This window comes from Chelmon rostratus, chromosome 18 (genome assembly GCF_017976325.1).
Source record: "Chelmon rostratus isolate fCheRos1 chromosome 18, fCheRos1.pri, whole genome shotgun sequence".
Taxonomy (NCBI): Eukaryota; Metazoa; Chordata; class Actinopteri; order Chaetodontiformes; family Chaetodontidae; genus Chelmon; species Chelmon rostratus.
The window spans coordinates 8,907,719-8,930,428 of NC_055675.1; the positions used below are offsets into that span (position 1 = coordinate 8,907,719).

The following is a 22,710-nucleotide window of genomic DNA, read 5'->3' on the forward strand; positions in this document are numbered from 1 at the left end:
TGACCTTTATCAGTTTATTAATGGGTGAGTTAGTGTATCGGCGAGTGAGCAACAAGGTGGATGATTGAGTGATTGAGAGAGCCGGTGTGTGAATGTGTGAGTGAGGGAGCGCAAGCAGCTTCCAGTAAATGAATAACCAAATCTTTAACAATTATAAGCCCCCAGAGAAAAACTACACACGCCTTAGGTATTATTAATGGATGAATTCATCGCTTTTAATTCAGTAGCGGTGGCCCACCCCTGGATTTGCTGAGGATCAGGTCCTAATCAAGGTGCCTGTGGGCCACAGTGCACAGCATCCAGCCTCAATGCACCGGCCAGAGAATGCTGATTCCTCAGTTTCATTAAAGACATGTTCTGCCCTACAGCCCCTTAATCAAAATCTAGCAGCGGTCAATACTTCATCCAGGATCCATTACAGTGTCTCAGGTAAGAGCAATTACCTTTGGGGGGTTGGGGAAAAACAGGGGAGGGGGTGACAACGCTCTGGAGAAGACAGAGCGATTGCAGTGCCATTTTAGAGGAGCAGATTGCTCTAAGTAAATACACTGATTCATTATAGAGAGGGAGGGGGAGCGTATGAATCCTACATCTTATCTCTGGCTCTACCCAGCTTCTCCCTCATCTGTTTCCTGCTTCAAACAGTCAATTTACCAACTGTGGCAGAAATGGAGTGATTCATTGACAGGCCTATCTACCTTGGGATAACACGTGTCTTTGAACGTCGGACTCGATAGGAGGCTGTCCCCCCCCCCCCCCCCCCCTTGTGGTGACAAGAGTGCGAGGGTGTGTTTCTGTATGTTTGTGCATTAGGTAAGGAGCTATTAATAGGGCCAGAATGATATGCAGAAAGGAAGTGTATGCTAGGAGCGCAAAGAGATAAATATGGAAATATGGAAATGTACGCACTGGATTAAAATTTGAAAAAAATTCCACCTCCACCATCACTCTTTCTCCCGTAAGGATGGTTTGTGTGTGTGTGTGTGTGCGCGCGCCCGTGTGCGTGTCACTCTTGTGCAATTAGCTTCTGAAGTCACGCTTGACTGATTGTGAAGCTTTAAATCCCAGAGCCCAGAGGAAAACTGCGGTGTACAGGCCGCCTGCGCCAGAGTTGTTAGGGTTTGTAATTGCAGGTTTATGGGTTCACAGGCCGGTAAATCTGCCCATGTACAGCTAAACGCTCCAGCGAGCTAACCTTAGCATCACTGCTGCTCACTTCCACCAACCAGGACAAGCCTCAAAGCCCTGGGTTTCTCTGATATTAAGACACGGGGGGGGGATGGCAGACACATTGCGTGTGTGAGTCAGAGGAGGTCTCACGAGACAAGCAGAAAGCAAAAAGGGTATAACGTTCAGTTCATCACCAATCTCTTCGTCTTCTCACGCGAGAGCGGCTCGAACAACACCAGAAGATGCTGATATTCCTGTCTGAAGAGCAGACAGCACGTTACTGCTTTACAGGCCTACCAAAACATTTGTTGGACAAATAGGCACAAGTGAGTGGTTTGGATAAAAGAGAAGATGAAGATTAAAGAAGGAGCTTCATTATCACATCAAACCTTAGCTGCTTCCTTTCATGTCCCCCCAACCCCCGCCTCCCTAAAAAAGCAGACACCTGCGCGAAAAATTCACACACATTACCCCACTCCACCTACCCACACCCAAGACACACACACACACACACCAACCAACATCCTTGTGCAGACCCACACACACCTCTTTTGGGCTGTCTCTCGGGTGTTAATCTAATGCCAGTTTTTTTCTCTTTTTTTCACGGCTTTGATGTCTTCCACTGTGTCCGCCTGATCTGCCGAAGTCACCCGGGAAGAGAATACCTATCAGGCTCCCAGGCTGTCAGCCATGAGCGACAGAGGCCTGCGAATAATTTCACCTAATCACTGTCCCAGCTTGATTACCAGCGGGAGCCGCTGACCTGAATGACATTTCACGTAGTCTTTCATGAGTAAAAACAGCCTTGTTATGTCAAAGATAAGCAATTTGCTTTTATTTCTCGCCGAGGGACAGAGAGCCACAGCAGGAGGGAGAGAAGGGGCCGTGGTTGGAGAGGAACAGACAAAAGGAGGAAAAGGAGGGTCGAGAGCATGCAAAAACTTCTAATTTACTGCTATCGAGAGTCAGGGTTAATGAGGTGATGATACAGTATAGCAGATGTCTCCTGCACTTATTCCAAATAAGGGTGACTTGTCGTGGATTTTTTTTGGGGGGGGAATATGGGCATGGGGCATAAGCGATTAGAGAAGTTATTACTTGGCAGCCTGCCCTGCGAAGGACCTCACCTTCAAGCCTCTTTTTTTAGGAGCTGGAGTTTTGAAGCAAATCCTGAAAAAAAAAAAAAAAAAAAGGTAGAGCCACCTCCACGTAATAAGAGGTGAGTTTATTTTCTGGCTCTTTAGACATTCTCCATCCAGATCAAATGTCCGCCAAAGGCTCATGAAAATAGTGGAGTCAGTGTGATTTTTAAACATATCAGTGGTGGCCGTTTTTAAATAAAAGCCTCAGATAAATAAAGACATTTACATAATGGGCAGTGAGGATGACACATGAGATACAGTGTCTGAGATATTTGCACTGCTGATGCGATGCATAATGTGTGGGACTGATGTGCTGTAAGAGGAAACTGCAAACAATATTCAACATCAGTGTACAATGTGTAAACACACTACATCAAATAAGACAGCGGGAATAAAACATGATATCGATATAATGCTGAATGGTGCGCTTTGATGCATTTCATTTATGTGGGTCGAAAGGTTAATAAGCAATATTGGTGATATATGACATCCATCTCACGTAGAGGCCTCTGATGGAATATGTGAATCCAGCATGTAATTTACTGTCTGAACATTTCTTTTCCCTCCATCTCTCAACCCCCTGGCAACAGTGACCTCTATCTCATGGCTACACTCCACAATAACTAGCTGCTGCGGGCTGCATCTATTTGGTGTCAGCTGTTGCTTCACACTAAAATGTGATCGTGGCGGCGGATGGATGTGTTTTGAGGGTGGGCGAGGGCACGACGCATCCATTTCTGCAGTAAGTCCACACTGATGATGGCGCCTGTGTAACAGAGATATCTCAGTAAACTGAATATCATTCTCCCAGACGTGAGATACAAGCCGAGCGGCTTCATGTGCTGTCGGGGGGATGAAAGGAGGGACAGGAAAGAATCGTGGAGGAGGCTCATTCAGTCCGTGTATTATGTGGCAGAGTAACACATCTTTATGCTGAGAAACACATAAACAGTGACTGGACACATTATACAATGAGAGCTGAGTGGATCTCACCACATGATCAAAATGCCAAAGTGAGGGACTATTTCTTGGGCTGGAGCAGTGACCTCCTGGAGTCTCTGCTGTTTGCCTGTGAACCTCACAAAGACACACAAAACTTGTCCTGTTTTTTTTTTATACACACTAAGCCAATGACAAATGAGAAGCGCCTGTAGGCAGATTTTATAAACAGGGGGCAGAGTCTAGCTAGCTGTTTCAGCCTGTTGCCAGGTGCTGGCTGGAGCTTCATATTCACCACACAGACATGAAGTAGTATTGATCTTCTCATCCAACTCTCTGCAAGGAAGCAAATAAATGTGTTTCCCAAAATTTCAAACCTCTACTCTGACTGGGAGATTAAATATATGATGGTCTTTTCTGGTGAATGATTTAATAAAGTGCTACGTATATTATGCTACACAGTATATCTCACACACCTATGGGTGTTATCCCACATTTAATATCTATCTATCTTTAATATAACAGGCATTATATCACATCACATTACATAAGACATACACACATCAGGGCAAACCTCGAACTGTTAACATGTACATGAATTAATCTGAATGCTGTATGAATTCACTATATTAAGGCACTTCAGATAAAAAGAAAATGGTTCACCTAATTCACTATGTGAATCACTGTATGTAATCCATATGTTTCAGGTAATTGAAAAAAATAGTACGTAAATATAAACATATTTTGATATGTTTTGATAATGTTGCTTTATACACAACTGTACATGTCTGCTGAACCAAATGATGCTGCAGCACGGAGTCTATCCATTACTAACTGGCAATTTACTAATTTATTTGCCAATAAATTAATGGATGTGCAATAATTTCTTGAAGTTCAATCAGGACAAAATTGAAATCCTACTGGCCGACCCTAAAACAAAAACAGAAACGCTGTTTAATTACCTGGGGAAATGAACTCCCTGGATTAAATGTGAGGTTACAAATCTTGATGTTCTCCTACATTCAGATTAAAGCTTCCACATCAACGAGGGGATTAAACTTCATTTTTCCACCTTAGAAACAGGTAAACTATGACCAACTAATTCATATCTTTATTTCAGGTTTACTGTAACAAATTATTTGCTGGCCTCCCAAACAAAACCACTGAGACTTCAGCTCATTCAAAACTCAGCAGCTCCGCCGTTAACTAGACTAACCAAGAGAAGAGAGCACGAGTCCAGTTTTAGCTGCTCTGGCTTCCTCCTTGTATACAAAGCCTTTAATGGACTAGGACCAAGCTACATTGCTAATATCCGTGTTCACTATTTGCCTTCAGGGATGCAGCCTTTGTCGATTACACCTTAGAGTACCTCAGAACACACGACCTGCAGACATCAGGGAAGCAGCTCGCTGATTATTTTTAAAAGAAGGCTAAAAACTTCTGTCTTTACTTTAGCACTAAACTAGCTATGACTTCCTAATACAGGCCCGAAACTTCTGCACTTTGCCTCACACTTATGTACTGCTGTACTTGTTGTGCTTCTATTCAGCCAGTTTTATTATCTATCTTATTTTCTATTAATTTACTATCCCTGTTTTATGTTCAGTTTATGTCTGTTTTATGAGAAGCACTTGGTGCAGCGTCTTTACAACAGAGACATTTGTCTTTGTTGTAAAGCACTTTGAGCTACATTTCTTGTATGAAATGTGCTATACAAATAAGGTGTATTTTTTATTATTGTTATTATAATGACAACTATTCAACTGAGATGATGAGTCATCTTTGGAAATGTGGATACTTGAACATTAATCTTCATTCTTTTTTGGATTTTTATGAAATGATTTGGTGAATACAGATTTTTGCATTTAGAGGTTATGGTTACAGAGGCTATGCCCACACTCCTGTGATTGCTAGTATGACACGCGTTTTAGGCACTCACTCCATGTTTTTTAATAACAACGATGAAAAATTCAGTGCTCAAAGTGAAAGCAATAAAAGAGAGATAATAACATGCAAACATTGTTCACATGCTTTTGAAAACACACCTAATTAGCCACTTCTGTAATGAACTGAATGTCACTGGCATTTACCATTTCTAAAAAAAAAAAAAAGAAAGAAAAAAACCCACTAACAAATGAATCAGTGTTTTTGTTGCAGTTGCATCAATAGTACAATAATGAATATCCAAAGCTGTCACATTAATAAAAACATTGCAGGTTTATTAGGTTAGGCAGTTTTGTGTGTGTGAGTAGCTCATTACAACTCATAACTCCAAATCCAAGCTTTAATATTTGAAGTTTGGAATTGAAAGTTAATCAGTGGTTCAGTTGCAGGGGGCTTTTAATACAGTGTAAAGGGGCAGACATTTGAGACCAGGGATTTTAATAAAGGCTGTTCTTCTGTCCCTGCCAGGAACACAGCAAGGGGGGGAGTTTAGACAAGTTGGGTTAAGGTTTGTAAAGGGCAACACACCACCCCTGCCATGGCTGCTGTTTGGCATGCCTCTGTGGTGCTGTGTAACAAGTCCTGAATTATTCATTAAGCATTTCCACATTCCTGCTTTAACTTGAACTTAAATTTCTTCTGGGGGAGGGTGGCGAAAGCTTCTTTCCTCTCTCTTTCTATACAAAATCTTCTTTACTTGACTTCCCCACCTCCTTACACACACACAAACACACACGCAGTCTTCTTCTTCCTCTCTCTCTCCCTCTCTCTTTCTTGAGCCATCATAGGATATGCATTGAGCATTAAGGTAATGGCAGCTAACTCCCTCACTGAGGCCACAGTCATCAGGCCTGGTTAAGTGTAATTACTGCCAATTAAAGTAGCAATGCAGAATGGAGTCAATGGAGCGATAGTGAACGATAGAGCGTGCTGGAGAGTAGCCTATAAATGGATATAGAGGACAATGGTCTTGTTAGTATTGCAAGAAGATACTCTAATGTATAGTAAAGTGGGCTTGTCCCCTCAAGCTGCTGACTGCTAATGTGTAACAAACAAAAATGATTTACATAATATGCAGAATGGATCTAAAAAAGCATTTTATTTGTACAAAAAACAAACCTCCAGAGCTTAAATATAGACTTTTGATTGCACTTTTTCCCTTGAAGTCAAAACTATGCAAATAGATGATATTTAAGCTCAAAGAGTGGCTGATGTTTCCCTCTGGCCAGATGAAGTCATCCTGCACTTTAACTGTGCTGCTTAAACTGTTGCTTTTAGAGCTGGAGCAGCCCACTTAGGACTGCTGCACCTCCATCTTCCTCAGTGACAGTGCTTTTCCAATTACGCTGTCTGCGCAGGAACACTGGGTGTCTGCAGATGTGTGTACAAAACCTGTGTGTGTGTGTGTTTGTGTGTGCGCACATGGACAATGTGTGTGATAAATGGAGGGGCAGACGTCAGCAGCCTCACAGCAGAGCCTGCAACCCCTGACTTCCTCCCAGTGATGGAGATGAGGAAATAATGAGGCCCAATTCGGCTGTGTGTGTGTGTTTGTCTGTGTGTGTTAGGGGTTGAGGAGTAATGAATCTCCTCTTCATCCTCTCCCTTAGACGGTGGTGTCTGCCTCAGCCCATCTTCTCTCCAATTCATCTCGCTAGGAAACAAACAGGCCACAGAGCACTGATCTAAACAACAACGCCTAGAAAGCCGCCATTCTAGTTGGAGGCAAAGCACCAGTGACATGATGGAGTCCTTTTCTGGTTTCAGCCTAATGACCGTCTCCTTTGTTTGGTCTGGACAGAGCAGCCAAGGTTGGGAGATCCTTCCTTAATGATGATTTGAAAGCATTTTATAAGGACACAGGCTCATTTTTTTTAAACTTGATGCCTATAATAACAGTATTAGAAGTATCATCATGTAATATCAATACAGCAACAAGTCGATCTTACTGGCCTAGGAAGGATAGGTTGGGCATCGGAGGTCTTCCATCTACTGTGTTGTATCTAGGAAAATAACAAGATGTCATTCATTATTGAGCCGCCTCGCTCTGGACAGCAGGCCGGCTTCCAGGTGGCCGATGCTTTTTTTCGACCGCTGACGTAACGTCTGATGTACGAACACGGGCTGCATTTCTTTAAAGACACCATAAAACTGGCATTTAAACATCCTAGCAAACAGTGATTCTCCAACAGTGACCTCATACTGTAGCAGCAGGTGTAGACATCACATCTAGCCAACAGACATCATATATTTATGTGTATCCCTGCCCTTCTGGCCATTATATCACTTAAATACTTTCTTTAACCGATATTCAATTGGCTCACACTTTACAGTGATCTCTCATTGCGTTATGTCCTACCGCTACATCCTGTTTCATCAGAGATTACATACATATTACATCAAGGGAGAAACGAGGGTCATTTTACAGTGTCTTGAATGAGCATTCTGTATGATGCTACATTTCATCCAAGCGTTACAGGCTATCACCCTCCAAAAAAATCAGTAAACAACCATTTCTAGTCTCCTTGGTCTTCTTTAGTAATACCACACACACAAAGCTCTCCATGATATTTGTTTAAACAATATCCTTCAAATGATTTTGCCTTAGACCATTTCAAAACTTCTTTCCTCATGAGACTTCTTCAAACAACATCGTATCATTCACAGGCAGTCAGTAAATACTTTTTTGCTCATTAAGTTTCTGTTTTTCACAATGACTAGAGCCCAAAATCAATGCCATCATTATTCTCCACGATTTATACTGTACAGTCCGTTCTTGTAATTGGGATATTGTTGTCCATATCCAAATCACTGACGAGAACAGACAAACAATAACTAGCTGTCAGGACATCATCTGTGGCCTTTCCTCGCCCCGGGAGAAAATGCTAAAAAACAAAACGCAGATAAGAATGAAATTCTGCGCAACATAATCACATTAGCATACACAACACAAACACACTGTAGCGTGTTTTAAACTCCTGATGGGGAGGAAAACAGAGGCAAGAGATGAGGCTGACTCCACTACTCTGATTAAGGGCCCCTCCCCAGAGCAAGTCCTTGAAAGAGTAATGGGCAGTCGTGAACTGGCTTTACCTCCATTAACCAAACCAGCAAACATTTACATAATGTACACATAATGTGCTGATTCATTCTGTCCTGATTCAAACAAGGCTCAGATAACTCACCGTGGCTGTATCGCACCATTCATCACACCAGGTCATTTACATCCAAAAGCACTTAAGAGCTGCTGCACATATATCTTTGTCTACATACATTATGGGATCTCTTCAGAAGATTGTATAATACATCATCTCGTATCACCGGATCACATCACTCTGAGATACCGAGACGCGTCCCTCAGCTTTTCCAGCACAATACTCCGTTTTCAGTCAAAAATTGATGACGAAGGTGTCATGGGAGGTTTTGTATTGCTTGAATTCAATTTTAAAGAGCCCGGAATGAGCTATAAATGGATGGTATAATATTTATTGTACATTTCACACTCATTTTGTTTTATTTTTTCATTCTCCCCGGGGTGAGTTAACCATTTTCTAAACATCTCTCTCAAACAGTGACGATCAATCATAGCCTAATAGCAGTAACTTTGTACAGCAGGTCCATCAAGCTTTGGCTTTCTCCTCATATTAGAGCAGTGTGAAGAGGGCTGAAATGAGAGCTTAACGCCACATTTAAAGAGTTTGGAGGGTTGTGTATTCTTGTAGCCTGCCTGGCTAACTGGCTTGCTACAGTAGTAGTAGTAGTAGTACCTAACTGAGCATTACTCCCAAGGCCAAGGAGCTGATCTTGCTAACTACATTAGTCTGAGGGCTTACAAGTTATGTGAAAGAAAATGTGTGTGCGTGTGTGTGTATATATATTTATGCTGTATATATATATATACATAATAGTGTATATATCTCTGTATAAAGTACCAAATCCAATAGCGTAAGTTGACAATAAGTATTCTAGGGCTGCAACTAGAAACTAATTTGATAATCAATTAAGTTTCTTAAGCCTCTGTCTGACATCAATCTGTTCTTTTATCCATGAAAGTGTCAAAATAAAAGCTTTGTAAGACTAGAAGATGGCCCATCAAAGAATTTTGTCTTCCTTAAATTTCAGTCATATCTTAACCTCTTGAACCTGCCTCCAGCACCTGCTTCGTCCAACTGAACCCACTGATCAATAGGCTCCCATGAGATAACCATCCCACACACTTTCCTCTGCATGTATCCAAATACAGTACTTCAAATGAGCCTCTCCTGGGTAAAGTGCAGATAGCAGTAATGAAAGCATGTAGGAATTAACAGGACCCGCGTAAGCCTCAGTCAAAACTTGATTTTTATCACCCTATTCTGTGTTTGTGTGAGTCAATGTTTTGTCCAGAACCCTCTGCTTTCTCTTGCTCTGCGCACACATTTACTCAGGCACCTTCCAGCAGGGCAGCACGAATTGGACACCTGATGAGATAGGAAGCGCCAGTTACACTGACCGACTGGATAAAGCAAAGCCAGCATGGCCGCTAAACAAACACCATCAGCTGCTGTTTGGTCTCTGAGCTCCTTCATGAACTCCATCGATGGAAGGCAAACATAAAGCAGACACACTTCCCGAAGTCGGCCTCACACCACATGCTGCTGCACAGCGTTGCACAGCTGAGGAGGCGTATGCCAAGACAAGTTAAGCCTTTGACATGTGTATGTGAGTCAGGACCTCACCGGTGGAGAGTGTGTTCATGCATAAGCATGTGCTTGAACCCAATGGGCAGCGTCTATTTTTGTTTCCTCTCGCACGCTTTAGCACACAAAGAAATGGACACACGCATTCACACATCTCTAGAATCTAGATGAACGCTGCTGTTGCCAAAAGATGATTCAAGCTCAGACTCTTGCCCGTGTGCTGACAAACACACACAGACACACAGCATCCTCATTAAAATTCTCTGGCTTCTGCACCAGCAGTTTGGCGTAAGGGCTGCGTAAGTCCTTCCAGAGATAACACAGAGAAAGCAGACTATTGTCTTATTCTAATCCTTCTTTTGAAGGAATGTAGTGAGAAATATCAGGGAAGAGTGATGTGTGTGAATGCTTCAGTAAGATGATATCCACAGAACAGTGGGTTGTTTCTCACAATATATGCACCACCCACCTGATTCTTACTATTTCACAGCTACTGACAAACTGGCACAGGCGGACTGGGCAGACAACATTAATATCATCTGCCCAACATTAGCATATGGACAAACCGTACAAAGGGCCTTTTCTTTTCCGTGAACGCTGGAAAACTTGGCTGCATGGGTTTTTTTTTCTTCTCCAACATCCATCTCTGTGTTGTCGATTTATTCAGTTTTGGCGGGCTTGTTCTGGCCATTTTAAAGTGAGTTTTAAAGTGGTCCTTTATCACAACACCTACAGTAAATGCTGACCTGGACTGAGCTGGTTGAAGGTCCAGCAATTTGTTTTCCATTTCTCCATCGGCTGAAATCAATTTGCTTCCCTCTCTCTGGTTTAATTTGACCGCCTCTATATTGAAGATTGCATTGTTTATCAGTGGGAAGTGGATTCTTTCAGAACATCAACATTTGTGTTGCAACTAACAATTACTTTCAGCATCGATTAACCTGCCAATTATTTGTTCAATGAAATTATTTGAATTAATTTAGCATTTAGCCCAACGTTAGAAAAAAAAAGCCCGTCGCAGTGTGGAGCCCGACAAACACATTAATTTAAAATAATATAAGCTGCAAATCCTCACACTTGTGAACACAAATGTGCAGAGAGGGAACATCCCTGATTGCTAAATGAGGATGATAATCTTCAAAATTGTTCATTAATGCTTTTCTGATCGACGCCATTTCAGCACCAGTAGCGAGTTTGAAAAGCAGTATAAAGTTCATAGAAAATGTTTCATGCCCTTCAACACTTTACGAACAGTTGGTTTTTTGGTCAGTGGACATTTTCCCCTGGTCGCCTCTTTGCCAAATCTCTTTCAGATATATTGTGCTGGTGATGGTCAATGAACTCTGAGCCTTCAATAAGCTGCCCATGCAGAACTCTTAAGTGCTCCTCTATCAGTCACTCAATGAAACATCAAATGCTGCAGCAAAATTAATGCAGCTGAAATTAAATGAAAACACTGAAAAGACTCCCCTGTAGGAAAAAGAAGTGAGCATCTTAAGCTTAAAATCGATCAGTGTAGGAGTTGGGCAAGGTTCTTTATTAACTTTGCAGAGGACCTTCCCCACAGACCCAACTGCCGACAAACACAACTGAAGTGTCAGCAGGTATAGAATGTGCTTAGATGGACTTCTGAGCTTTGTAAATACGTTACCTTTGAGCTGGCTATATAGCTAATATCAGCTCCTGTGGGCTGCAGAGGTCAGTTATTACCATTAATTATCCCCTCTGTTTCCACCTGCTGCTCACAGTCAGCTCTACAGAAAACCTTTACAGTCTGTCCATCTGGCTGCCTGTCTGTCTACATTTAGCCTTTCTTATTTCCTTCATTTAACATCCTTCAAACTGAGTAAAGCAGGCTGCGGCTGCCTTCATGAGGAAGGGGAGATTTCTGAAACACACTTTGATCTAATAAACGTGCACATATGAATAATATCTCTAGTGCTTATTTGAAAATTGAAAACAAGACCCTTGATTCCAGAAAGCAGAACAAATACATGGTCTCAAAGAAAAGCCAAGGAAAGAGACTGCAGAAAGATCATTCACGCTTTAAGCCTCTTAATGTAAAACATGCTGCAACGCTGCATCTGGTTATGTAGAGCATCTTTTCTTTGCAGTAATGGTGCAGTCCCTTATAACAGCCAATGTTATTTCTTCCTCTTTTCTCATGTAAACACAGTGACATTAACAGACACACATGCACGATGCATCTGAAAGAGGCAGCAAACATAATTCAAGGTGTTGTTGTTGGGAGGTCCAGCTCCAAAACACCAGTTTTAATACTAATTAAAAATTGCAGCTGCAAACCACTAAAAATAGCACGGACTGCAGAGGCCCATCACTTAAATTCACCCTCAGGGGACAGTTAGAACGTTGCTCAGGAGGAATGATGTGCTTTTGCTGGATGTGCAACATAACACCATGCTAGCTAATGAAGTACACACACACTGCGCTACAAGGCCAGATGCAAGGACATCAACAATTTGAAACGCTACTGTGCAAAAAATATTTGCTTAATACTAATGTTGCTTTTATTTATTTAATGAATTTAAGCATTTCAAGGGCTTTTTTTTCCAAAATGTTTTCACTACTCCCTCTTTGTTGATGAATTTGCATGGGAGAAAAGAAAGACCGCTTGTTGATACTTTGTATTACTATAACGCGTTGCATTATATTATGTACGTTAATATATAATAATACTTTACTACATGATTATTGTTGTATATCATATGCTATATCAAAGCAACAACACTGTTGAGTGTTGTTTTTTAAGAGGAAAGGTGAGGAGGTGTTTTGAAGGAGAGAATTCCACTGGAAGGGGGCGGTAATGGAGAAGCCCCTGTCCCCCCCAGCTCTCATGCTTGGACTGGGTGAGAGGGGTTGCAGGCAGGAGTATGTTGGTGCAGGAGGTCAGTGAGGTAGAAGGAGGCGGATTTTTGACTGGATCCTTTGTGGACTGGAGAGCCAGCGGAGGTTTCGAAGGACTGTGGTGATCAGCCCTCTGTTGCAGGAGTGGGTGAGCAGACAGGCAGCTTAGTTTTGAATGTATTGTAGTTTGTCGAGGATTTCGGCGTGCCACGCAGAATGCTGTCGCGGGGGCCGAGTCGTGAGCTGATGAAGGCGTGGATGAGCGTTTCGGCAGCTGCGAGGGACGGGGAGGACAGAAGGCGGGCAGTGTTTTTAGATGAAAAAACATGGTGTTCGAAGGAGAGGGTTTGATCACAGATGACACCAAGGTTATGGATATGTGTGGAAACAGTGGGAACAGTGAAGCCATTAATGCAGAGGGAAAAATCAGTGGCAGGATTTGATGAGGGATTTGGGGACAATGGAGGATTTCAGATGTGAGTTTGAGGAATGTAGGATTTTATAACCGAGAGGCAGTTTGTGAGTGCAGAGTGAATGGCAGCAGTAACAATATAATAGTAAAACAGGTACACATATTTTAAACAGTAAAGTCCACAGATCATGGTTGCCAGAGTTGCACTTTTCTAGATTTCTTTCGCAGAAATATTTGCACGATTAACTTACATGGTCGCAAGTGTTGTAATATATATATTTCTACTGAATATGCTTTCTTTTTGTCATTTCTTCAAATTCTTCAACACTGTCATTGGTTTGCCTCTAACAGCATGAAAACTCAAACTGAAGCCCTCAAAATGTCAGGTGATGAAGCTCCTTCCTCCTCGATTATCCTCAGGTCTGTCTCCGGTGTGCTATCTGGCTTCATTTCCACTTCTGCTCCCCCAGCTCTTTAGAGCAGCCAAGGTGAAATGGTGCACAAAGGGAACAAGGTTCTGACTGTCAGCTGCTGAGACACATTCAGCCTCTGCTCTGCTGCACCACTAAGGCCTTCCACAAGCTTTCTAAACAAGTTTCAATTCCACAACCCCTACCTGTGTCAGTCCAAATAAACAGATACAGGGACGTGGCTCACACCAAGGGGTAGGAATAAGCCAGCGATAGGAAAGAAAATATGGGCCGAGGAGAAGAGAGCAGAAGCCTGTAACTGCCTGAGTGCTACTCACACAACTGCAGAGAAAGGCCGGTGTTACCACTCAAAACTGCATCAAATGAATGTAGGTTTTACATGAAAGGTGTCATGGACTGGAGAGGGCTCAAGTGCATCTTTTTTAGTGTAAACATGTTCTGCTCCACTACCCCTTTCTTTCTTCTGTGACTGTAAATTGGATGCCTGGCAACACATAAAGGGCAGAAAAGTCACTCATTTTTAAAAGGTCTATTTTTACTTTGTAGTTTGGCATAAAAAAGGAAGCAGGGCTTGAGCGCTACTCAGAGAGAAACAAAACCGAAGTGAAAATTTCAGACTTAAAAATCTTTCAAAGGCAACGGTCAAGTGATTTAAAATAATCTCAGCAGCGCTTTCGGAAGCTGAAACAGTAAGATTTTCTGCCCTGAATACAGCTGATTACAATACACCGACATATTACTCACCGGACACTAACACCCACTTGTTGGAGGTTGTCTGAGGGTCTGGCTGTGATGAAAGGGCAGCGACTCCCCTGTCTCGCCACTGTTCGACCACTCAAGAGGTGAAATAGGACAATCAATGCCGAATCAATAAAAACAATAACACTAAATCACTGTTTGCTTTGATGAATGCTAATGAACCTTCACCGTTCGTTGTAGAGATACTTTAAAGATAGAGAAGTTGCACTTACAGTCAATGGCTGTGTCAGGATAATAAAAGCATTTTAGCTTAATTAACATTCTCAGGAGAGAGCAAGGGTCTCTTTGGATTCTCTACCTCAGAATAACTACATTCATTTACAGTAGAAATATAGAACATTGCTATATTGGGCTGTAAGGTTTCGTGTTGTTACACACTGATCAGCACTAATTGTCTGTGTCCAGTTTTCTGTTTACCATCTTCTGTATGGAAGAAATGTAAATCGTTTTGAGCAAATTTAGAAAATAATTTTTGAGTACTTGTTTAATTTCACATGATAATTTCTTTCTTAGGGTTCTAAAGTGATTCAATACGAAGGCATATATACTGGTTACAATTTAAAAGCTAACTGTGCTGGCAGCTGCACAGTTGCTTTGCTACACTGCTCAGAGACTGACTTTGTTACATAATCAGACTTTTTCAGGGTCATGGCTGTTCGTAATGTGTCTTACGAGAGAATTAGGCAGCAGACAAAGCAAAACTGTGGCCAGTTATTGGCACAGTAACACAGATACAGACTCTGATAGTCACAACTTTGGGCAATTTAACATTTTCAGTCTGCCCCACTTGGATGTCTTTGTAAACCAGGAACAAACACATAATAACGAAGGAGGAAAAATTCCCACAGGAAGGACCCAGTCAAGAAACAATATAGCTATACCTGCTGAATGACTAATGAAAAATATTCATGATGTCCAGGTTTGAGCCATGTATAGGGGGCAGCCTTGAGCAAGGCACTTAACCCCCAATATGTTCCCCGGGCGCTTGATGCAGCAGCCCGCTGCTCCCGTGTGTTTCACTGTTGTTTCACTGCATGTTGCATGTGTGTGTGTTTCAATCAGTGATGGGTTGAATGCAGAGAAGTAATTTCCCAGTTTGGGATTAATAAAGTTTAAAACTTAAACTTAAGTATCACACTTACAGTAGACATCCACCCTGATGGACTTGATGGCGGGGGAACCAAGGCCGTTCTCAGCCTTGCAGTAGTAGCGACCTCCCTGGGTCCTCTGGATCTTTGCAATGTGCAATGTCTCATTGAACACACTGGAGTCCTGGAAGCGGTCCGACACGCTGCCGGCTGTCTTGGTCCATCGGATCTGGAAGAACAAAGGGCAGAAATGATTTAATTTGATTTCAAGTGTTCAAGTCTTCTGCAGTGGTACGCATGCAATAGAGCAAGGTGTGCAACACAGCTTCAAAAGCAGGAAGTACATATACAGAACAAATCAAGATGATACTGAAAATTTTCAAATAAAAGCTGGTATTCAAATTAAAGCCATAGGCCTGTTGAAAACACACAGAGGAGGCACAATAACTTTTACTCAAATAGCTCACATAGTAAAAAAGGCAACATATGCATTTCCACAGCACTAATTTCACCAGTCTGCAGCTCTGAGTCTCACTCTTTAACAGAAATGTTGTTTTCAATCACTAATTATTTCCCCGTGTTTCAGCTTTTCAGTTTCTTTCGGTCACTGTAAAGTTACTGTCAGAGAAAATAATCACTTCCTGCAAAATTAAACCAAATTGAAACGGTGGGTTTATGCCCTCTGAGCTGCTGAAAGGCTTTTAATGTGAAATGTCTTTGCAGGAAGTGTTGGTTTCATTCACAGTAACAGCAGTAGGATAAGAAAATATACTTCTTACAAAAATATCATTAAATACAGCTGTAAAACAGGAAATTAGACGTGAAGTTATGTCTAATATGAGCCTGTTTCAAATAATCATCTGTTTCTCTGGGGTAAATGAAGGCAACTACTTTAGAATTTCATTAAAAAGAGATAAAAATTAAGTTGCTTGTTTGTCTGTTTTTGAGAAGATTGTGTATTTTATGCAATGTGCAGCCAGCTGATGAAGAGCATCCTGTTCTCTTGTGAAATGCTGCAGAACAATGGAGGACTGAAAATCTTCCTCTAACTTCCCTCTTTCCCCTGTTCCACACAAGACTGACCCCAGCATGGCCCTCTCAGCATGAGTACCTTTCACTAACTGATGAGACCCAGTTAGCCCATGGCATTGAGGTGTAATGAAAGGTGAAATAGTGTTACTCTCCAACATGAGGTTGTAATTGACTCTCCATCATCTCCCTCTCCTGTCCTCATTAAAGCATACAGCATGAACAGGTACTGTGACAACTCTGGCCTGGGGGCCACACAGCCAGAACTATGGAGCATAAAGCTCCATTCAATCCCTCATCCTAAGTAAGCCACAGATGGACTGTCTTTGCCTGCAGAGCCTCACATATCTATGTCTAGGCAGGGACGGCTATGAATTAGAATCCAATATCTCCACGCTGTATGGTGTGGCATCAACTTGGATACTGATAACATCCCATTTTAAAGCGATAGCATCAGATGGAACAGGGATATCAGTGCATGAAGGGATAGGGATGTGGTGCTATCTTGGGAGACTGCCGCTGTGCTGCTCCAGCTGTGGGGTTTTTACCCATGACAACTTCAGCCTGAGGTTACTACAGCTTGAAGTTTGGTCATTTTCTAAACAGACCGAAGAAGGGAAATGAAAGGGTGGGTGGCCCAAAACCTGATAATGGTGCCCTATTCCAGAACCTTTCTTTGGAGCCCACGGCTAGAGGATGACAAGGACGTGAATTCACATGCAGCAAAAGTTTATCAGAGGAGTTTCAGATTCTCTGTCATGCTCGGGGTGCTACTGTTCAGAGTGGCAGAAATAAATTAGCTACCCTGAAACTCAAAGACTGTGTGTGTGTGCTGTGTTTCTCCCTTTCACTAACCCCTTTCTTTGAAAAAAGACAGTCTGCAGCCAGACTGTGCTTCTCTCCCATCCCTGTCTACAGCCTTTAAGTAGACATATAACCATTAAAAATAAACGCCTCTAAATTAATACACTGCAAATAAAAGGCTTCACTTGGCCTGTTTCAAATGCATCAGGAGACATTGAGAGAAAGCTCTCTATTAAAAAAAGCCTAAACTCAGCAAGTGATCGATGCTAAAGCCCCACTGTTACAAAATCTGGGGCCCTAACAGTTGGGGACATCATGAGTTCAGCAAAACAAGCCCTAAAGTTGAATAAGTTATGATTATAAATTAGATGGAGCAAAGTTTTTAAATTCTGTGTCACTCCTACAGCGTTTTGGATCCCCTCATGCAAATACAAAGCAAGCTGGCTTATGGCGACCTCAGCAGAATTCAATATTCTCCCAGCTTATACCCCCAGTCATTTCCTTTGCCTTTTGTGTAAAGAGCTTTGAGTTTTAGGAAAGCGCAATATCAATAAGTGCATTGTTAGAGTGACACTAAGAAGTGGGTATTCAAATAACTCTTCATATTTTCAAAAGGAAAGTGCTCCTGTTTGTTTCACGGGGGCAGCAGACCACATTATTGGTGAGCTTTCAACTCTCCCTGTACCCTGAGGCTATTTTCATTCCTCCGCTTCTTTGACTTTTTACATCTGAGCACCTCTACCCACAGGGGGAGTCCTGAAGTATGCCTGGTGAGAACAGTTTGACCCTCTTCACTCTCCTTAGCGCAATGCAAATACTCTTGATCTGAGAGGAGCTGGCGGATTTGAGCAATATGATAATTGCTCCTCCTAGCCCACTGACAGCCTGGCTGAGGTTTTTTTGGCTATTTTTTGCAGTTCTTTTCTCATTCCTCAGCTGAAACTCATAAGGTGCCTGCAAATGTACACTGGGGAATAAGTCAAACTGCCCAAGATGTACCGCCCAGCCGCTATTTTATGGCACAAATTTATTATTCCTGTCTATCCCAATTGCAATTGCATGCATATATTATTGCCATGAAATGTAAATGAGGTCTGGTTTTCATGTTTCAACTCACATAACTTAGAAAAAAGGCGTTGCACATTCACATTTTGCATAATCTATTTTTTTTAAAAGCATTAAAAACATGACACCACTTAGTTCCACAGCCAAACACAAGTCAACACAATAATAACAACAAATCAGATATCCCAATAGAAAGATCAACATTTGCTCACAAGGAAAGTAGAAGCTCGTCTAGATTAGTATCCGACTGAAAATCCCAGCAGTGCTCAAGACCACACATGCTGCTATGTCATGGAAAGAGCTAATTAAAATGCGCCCAGTGTCTGTTGTTATGCAGGGATCATATGCTGGAGCACGCGTCTTCGGTGAATCTCCCATAATGCCTGCTGTGATGTTTCGCTCTCCCTAACTACAGACTGGTTTCTAATTGCTTGCCATCTTTTCTTTTAGGCACTGATGGTGGGTCTGTGCCGCTCAGTGGTGCAGCCAAGTGTGGCTGAGCATGACAATCAAGCGATCAGAAGAAGCAACAGGGGGTCCAAATCACAAATTGCGAGTGCACAGACTCTACAGGTCTATATTAGAACATACTGACCCTTGTAAAAACTGGATGACAGTTTGAAAACACGCCGCAGTGAAGTCTTTGATGTTGAAATGAAAAGGCAGGAATCAGAATCAAACAGGAAAGAACACGCTGACAAGGAAATATAAATGGAATTTATCTGCTTTTATTTGCCTTGGTGATGAACTACATACTGTACATTTGAGAGCTGCAGTTAAACCACTGCGTGCATTGCACAGGGTGTGGTTCACGGCGCCCCTTCTAATACAGCAGTCTGTATGGCAAACAACCGCAATAGAAGGTTAAATAATGTTCAAAGCACCATCTGCTAAAGACACCAGCACTGTAGGCTAACTGTCATGGGAGCATCCAAAACAGATCACATAGTCCAATTGGTCTGTATAAAGCGAAAAGTCCCAGGGCCTGAGGTCAGCTTATTTGTACCCGCTGACCCGTGGCGCTGTGACTTGAATCTGGCCAGCCAATAACTGAAACAGAAAAAAAAGGTGTTTGCAATGTGGTGTTGCTGGCTACTGGAGCCTGGTACTCAAACAAAGTAGTGTGGACATAATGGATGGAGGCCAGGGCAGGGGAGACGGGGGCAGATGGCTTCATCATCAGGGACTCTTTGATGTCTATTCACGGCTTCAAAGACAGCGAACGACGCTGGAGAACAGTGACCATGAAAGTATGAACGGATAAAGCTGTACATGAATGTATGTGGCGCTCTGATACAGAGACAAAGAGTCAGCGATAACAAAGGGACATGGTTTACGGGTCTTTAAATTTAACGGAGGCAGGGACGAATCTAATATCTATTTTCAGTGCCAATTAAAAAATCAGTTTCCATTTAACCAATGTTAATAATCTATAAAATGTAAAGAAAATAGTGAAAAAGTCCTAATCCCAAATTGCCAGAAACACCAGCATTGATGTTCAGAAAAATGGCAAATCTTCACACTTCAGAGAGTGTAACCAGCTCATGTTTGGCAATTTCGCTCGGTAAACGAGTCAGTTATCAAAATTGTGGTACATTCACTTGATGTTCGTCGACTAATCATTAATCAAGTAATCATCCCAGCATTAGACAGAGATAGGAGACAGAGAGACATGGAGAGTAGGGAGAGACTTTTCAAACATATTGTGTGTCTCATACTTTTCAATTTAGAGACACGGGGACAATGATAAAGTGAGGAAAAAATGGAGGGAATTCTTGAGTCAGGGGGGGTGCGACACATTATTTTCAGTGTTAATCAATCAATTCATTTTCCACCTACTCAATTAATCCTTCAGTATCAAGTATGTCCAAAACAAACACGAAATGTGCTCATCACAAGTTAATTGGCTTGATTTGTCTACAGTAACTTTGCTGATCCTCTGATTTGGCGTCATCATCAAGTGAAGACTTTAATTTTTCAAATGAAAATAAAATAAAATTTTTAACCTTTGATTAATGACCACACCTATCAGCCTAACTGTACTTTGTGTTTAGTGCAAATGCTAACATGCTAAACTACAATGAGGAACATTGCAATCCTACCTGCTAAACATCCTGGTAGTATTGTCACTATGAACATGCTAGCGACTTTTGCTTGAATCTCAAAGCACCACCAAATGGACAAGCGAGTAGAGATCAAAAGCAGGGAGTGAGGGAAAAGCACTGGTCACAACTGAGATTTTCTGTCTTATCCTCTCCTTAGAGAGCTAAGTTCCACAAATCTTTCCAGTGACCTCTAGCCCTGTAAAGCTATGAGAATTTGACTTCATTGCCCCAGAGCTTGCCAGATGCCAACAGTCCCAGTCCTCCTGCACAGCTCATAGCAACACCTTGAAATGCCAAACCCACGAGGCACAGCGAAAAAGCACGTATTATACGGTGAGCTGGTGACTGACAGGAACACATATCTATTTGACAATTAAATGGGAAGGCAGACAAGTGTTGCGAGCTGCCACGTGTTTGCGTGCACGTGGACGTGTGTGTGTGTGAGGTTCGATGCATGTATGGTTTTATTATTAGAAAGCCTCTGTTTTTCCTCCGAGGTGGGTGGGCGGATGTGCGCGGGGCTGACAGAGAGGCCCACTGTGAGGAAGCTGCTGCCTGGTTGGACACAATCCAGAGACTCCATCACTGGGAAGGCCTGAGGGGTGTCTATGTAATTTAAGAAGTGTGCATATTGATAGACATGAGAGGAATTAAACGGTGGCGAAATTGCCAACCGTGGCCCCATTTACTCTGTGGTTGGTCTTTTGTGGTGCTGATGTTGTACTTGGCCCAGCACCCCTAAGTCTATGTGTTATCATGGGAGCCAGTAGTATCTGAAAATAAGGGAAAGAGACTAAAATCTGGACAGTAATGGTGAAAAAAGCAATTTTGTGATTTGCTAATGCAGAACTAATTGAAGCCATTTACAGTGATCGAGTAGTGTGACTTGGCCCCCTGTGATATGGTGGTGCAGATGGAGAGTGTGGTCGACGTTACTGCTGGTATGGAGGTTGTTCAAGGAAACAAAAATCCAGAATGATTCCACAGATAAGAGGAACTCGTTTCCCACTAATCTGAGGTGTAGATCACAGGCGGTGCAGGGGCGGGTTCACGAGACCACGAATGTTTTCAGTAAATCCTCGACATCTTTTACTGTCCATCAGGCATGGCATTTTTTGCACTCATCCCAGATCACAGCTGCGTAGGAGCAAATGTGTGTTGAGCGATGCAGTCTGACCGAAGCGCTGACGGAGGAGAAAACAGAGCTCCTACCTCTGGCTGGCAGAGTTTCCAGTGGACAGCTTTTATGTCCTGACAATTACTAAAATGACGTAAAGTAAGACAGAGGAGGTAAGTTAACTCAGAATAATGTTGTAAAAGCTTTTGAAAAAGTGTTTGAGTCTACATGAATGTGCAGACTAATTATAAAACACAGACACCCTGTTAGAAAGCAAATCCTGGCCATTAAACTGTCTCAGGGCGCTGCACCACGGACACTCCCTCATCATGATGACAGTGATGATACTGAAGTGTTGAAGTCGCCGCGGGCAACAGTCCCTCTGCCCGATCTGAGCCCAACCTGCAGTCCGTCTGACTTGCAAGCCCTCCTGTTTCAAACACTTGGTGTGGCGTACTGGGTATATTAGCGCCAGCTGATTTTATGGTGTGAAATTTTGATTTTAAATTAAGGTGTGAGGCGTTAGTGAGCTAAATTGTATTCACTGCTCAAACCTGTCATTTTAATATCGATGCAAATGCCAAAAGCAACAGATGGAGGACAACAGGTGCTTTTTTCAGAGGAACCAAAGTGTCGATAACAGATTAGCTATTAAGAATGTTCTGTAACAAAACAGCTCATTCTCTGACATCTGTAAATTGTGAAGCATTAGTGTTTTAATAATATAGAGTTGTACTCATCTCATAGGAGATATTTGTTCCGAAGTCGCTCAGTTTACACTTTACTAACACTCCCCTTTTTATGAAGTGGATCAGGAGTTGAGTTATTAATGTTTGGGCCAGTAAAACATGGACACCAGGCCCGCAGGTGAGCTCTGGTGTCATGATGAAATGTCTGGCTATACCATAAGGTCACAACGTTTAGGTTTCTTCGTATTATCAGCTGCAGCAAACGTTTGAACTGTACGATCCAAATCAACAAACTGAAAGAGAGGACACAGGGTTTATATGGATTACAGCAGAAATAGCTGCTATAAGAGTACCTTCTGGTTATAATTCAATTTGTTACATATTTATATACTATAGAATATATATATATATACTATACGTATGATACACAAATGTGTGGAGTACGAGTATGTGCATGTGCACGTATGACATA

At 42.2% G+C, this 22,710-nt stretch overlaps 1 protein-coding gene across 1 annotated transcript in view; it reads right to left on the bottom strand.

The window, feature by feature from the left end:
- LOC121622182 (MAM domain-containing glycosylphosphatidylinositol anchor protein 2-like) overlaps positions 1-22,710 on the bottom strand; it is a 162,344-nt gene that overhangs the window by 83,223 nt on the left and 56,411 nt on the right. Inside the window, exon 3 of the mRNA XM_041959068.1 lies at positions 15,484-15,658. Within this exon, the coding sequence (XP_041815002.1) occupies positions 15,484-15,658 (175 nt within the window). The remainder of the gene's footprint in view (positions 1-15,483; positions 15,659-22,710) is intronic.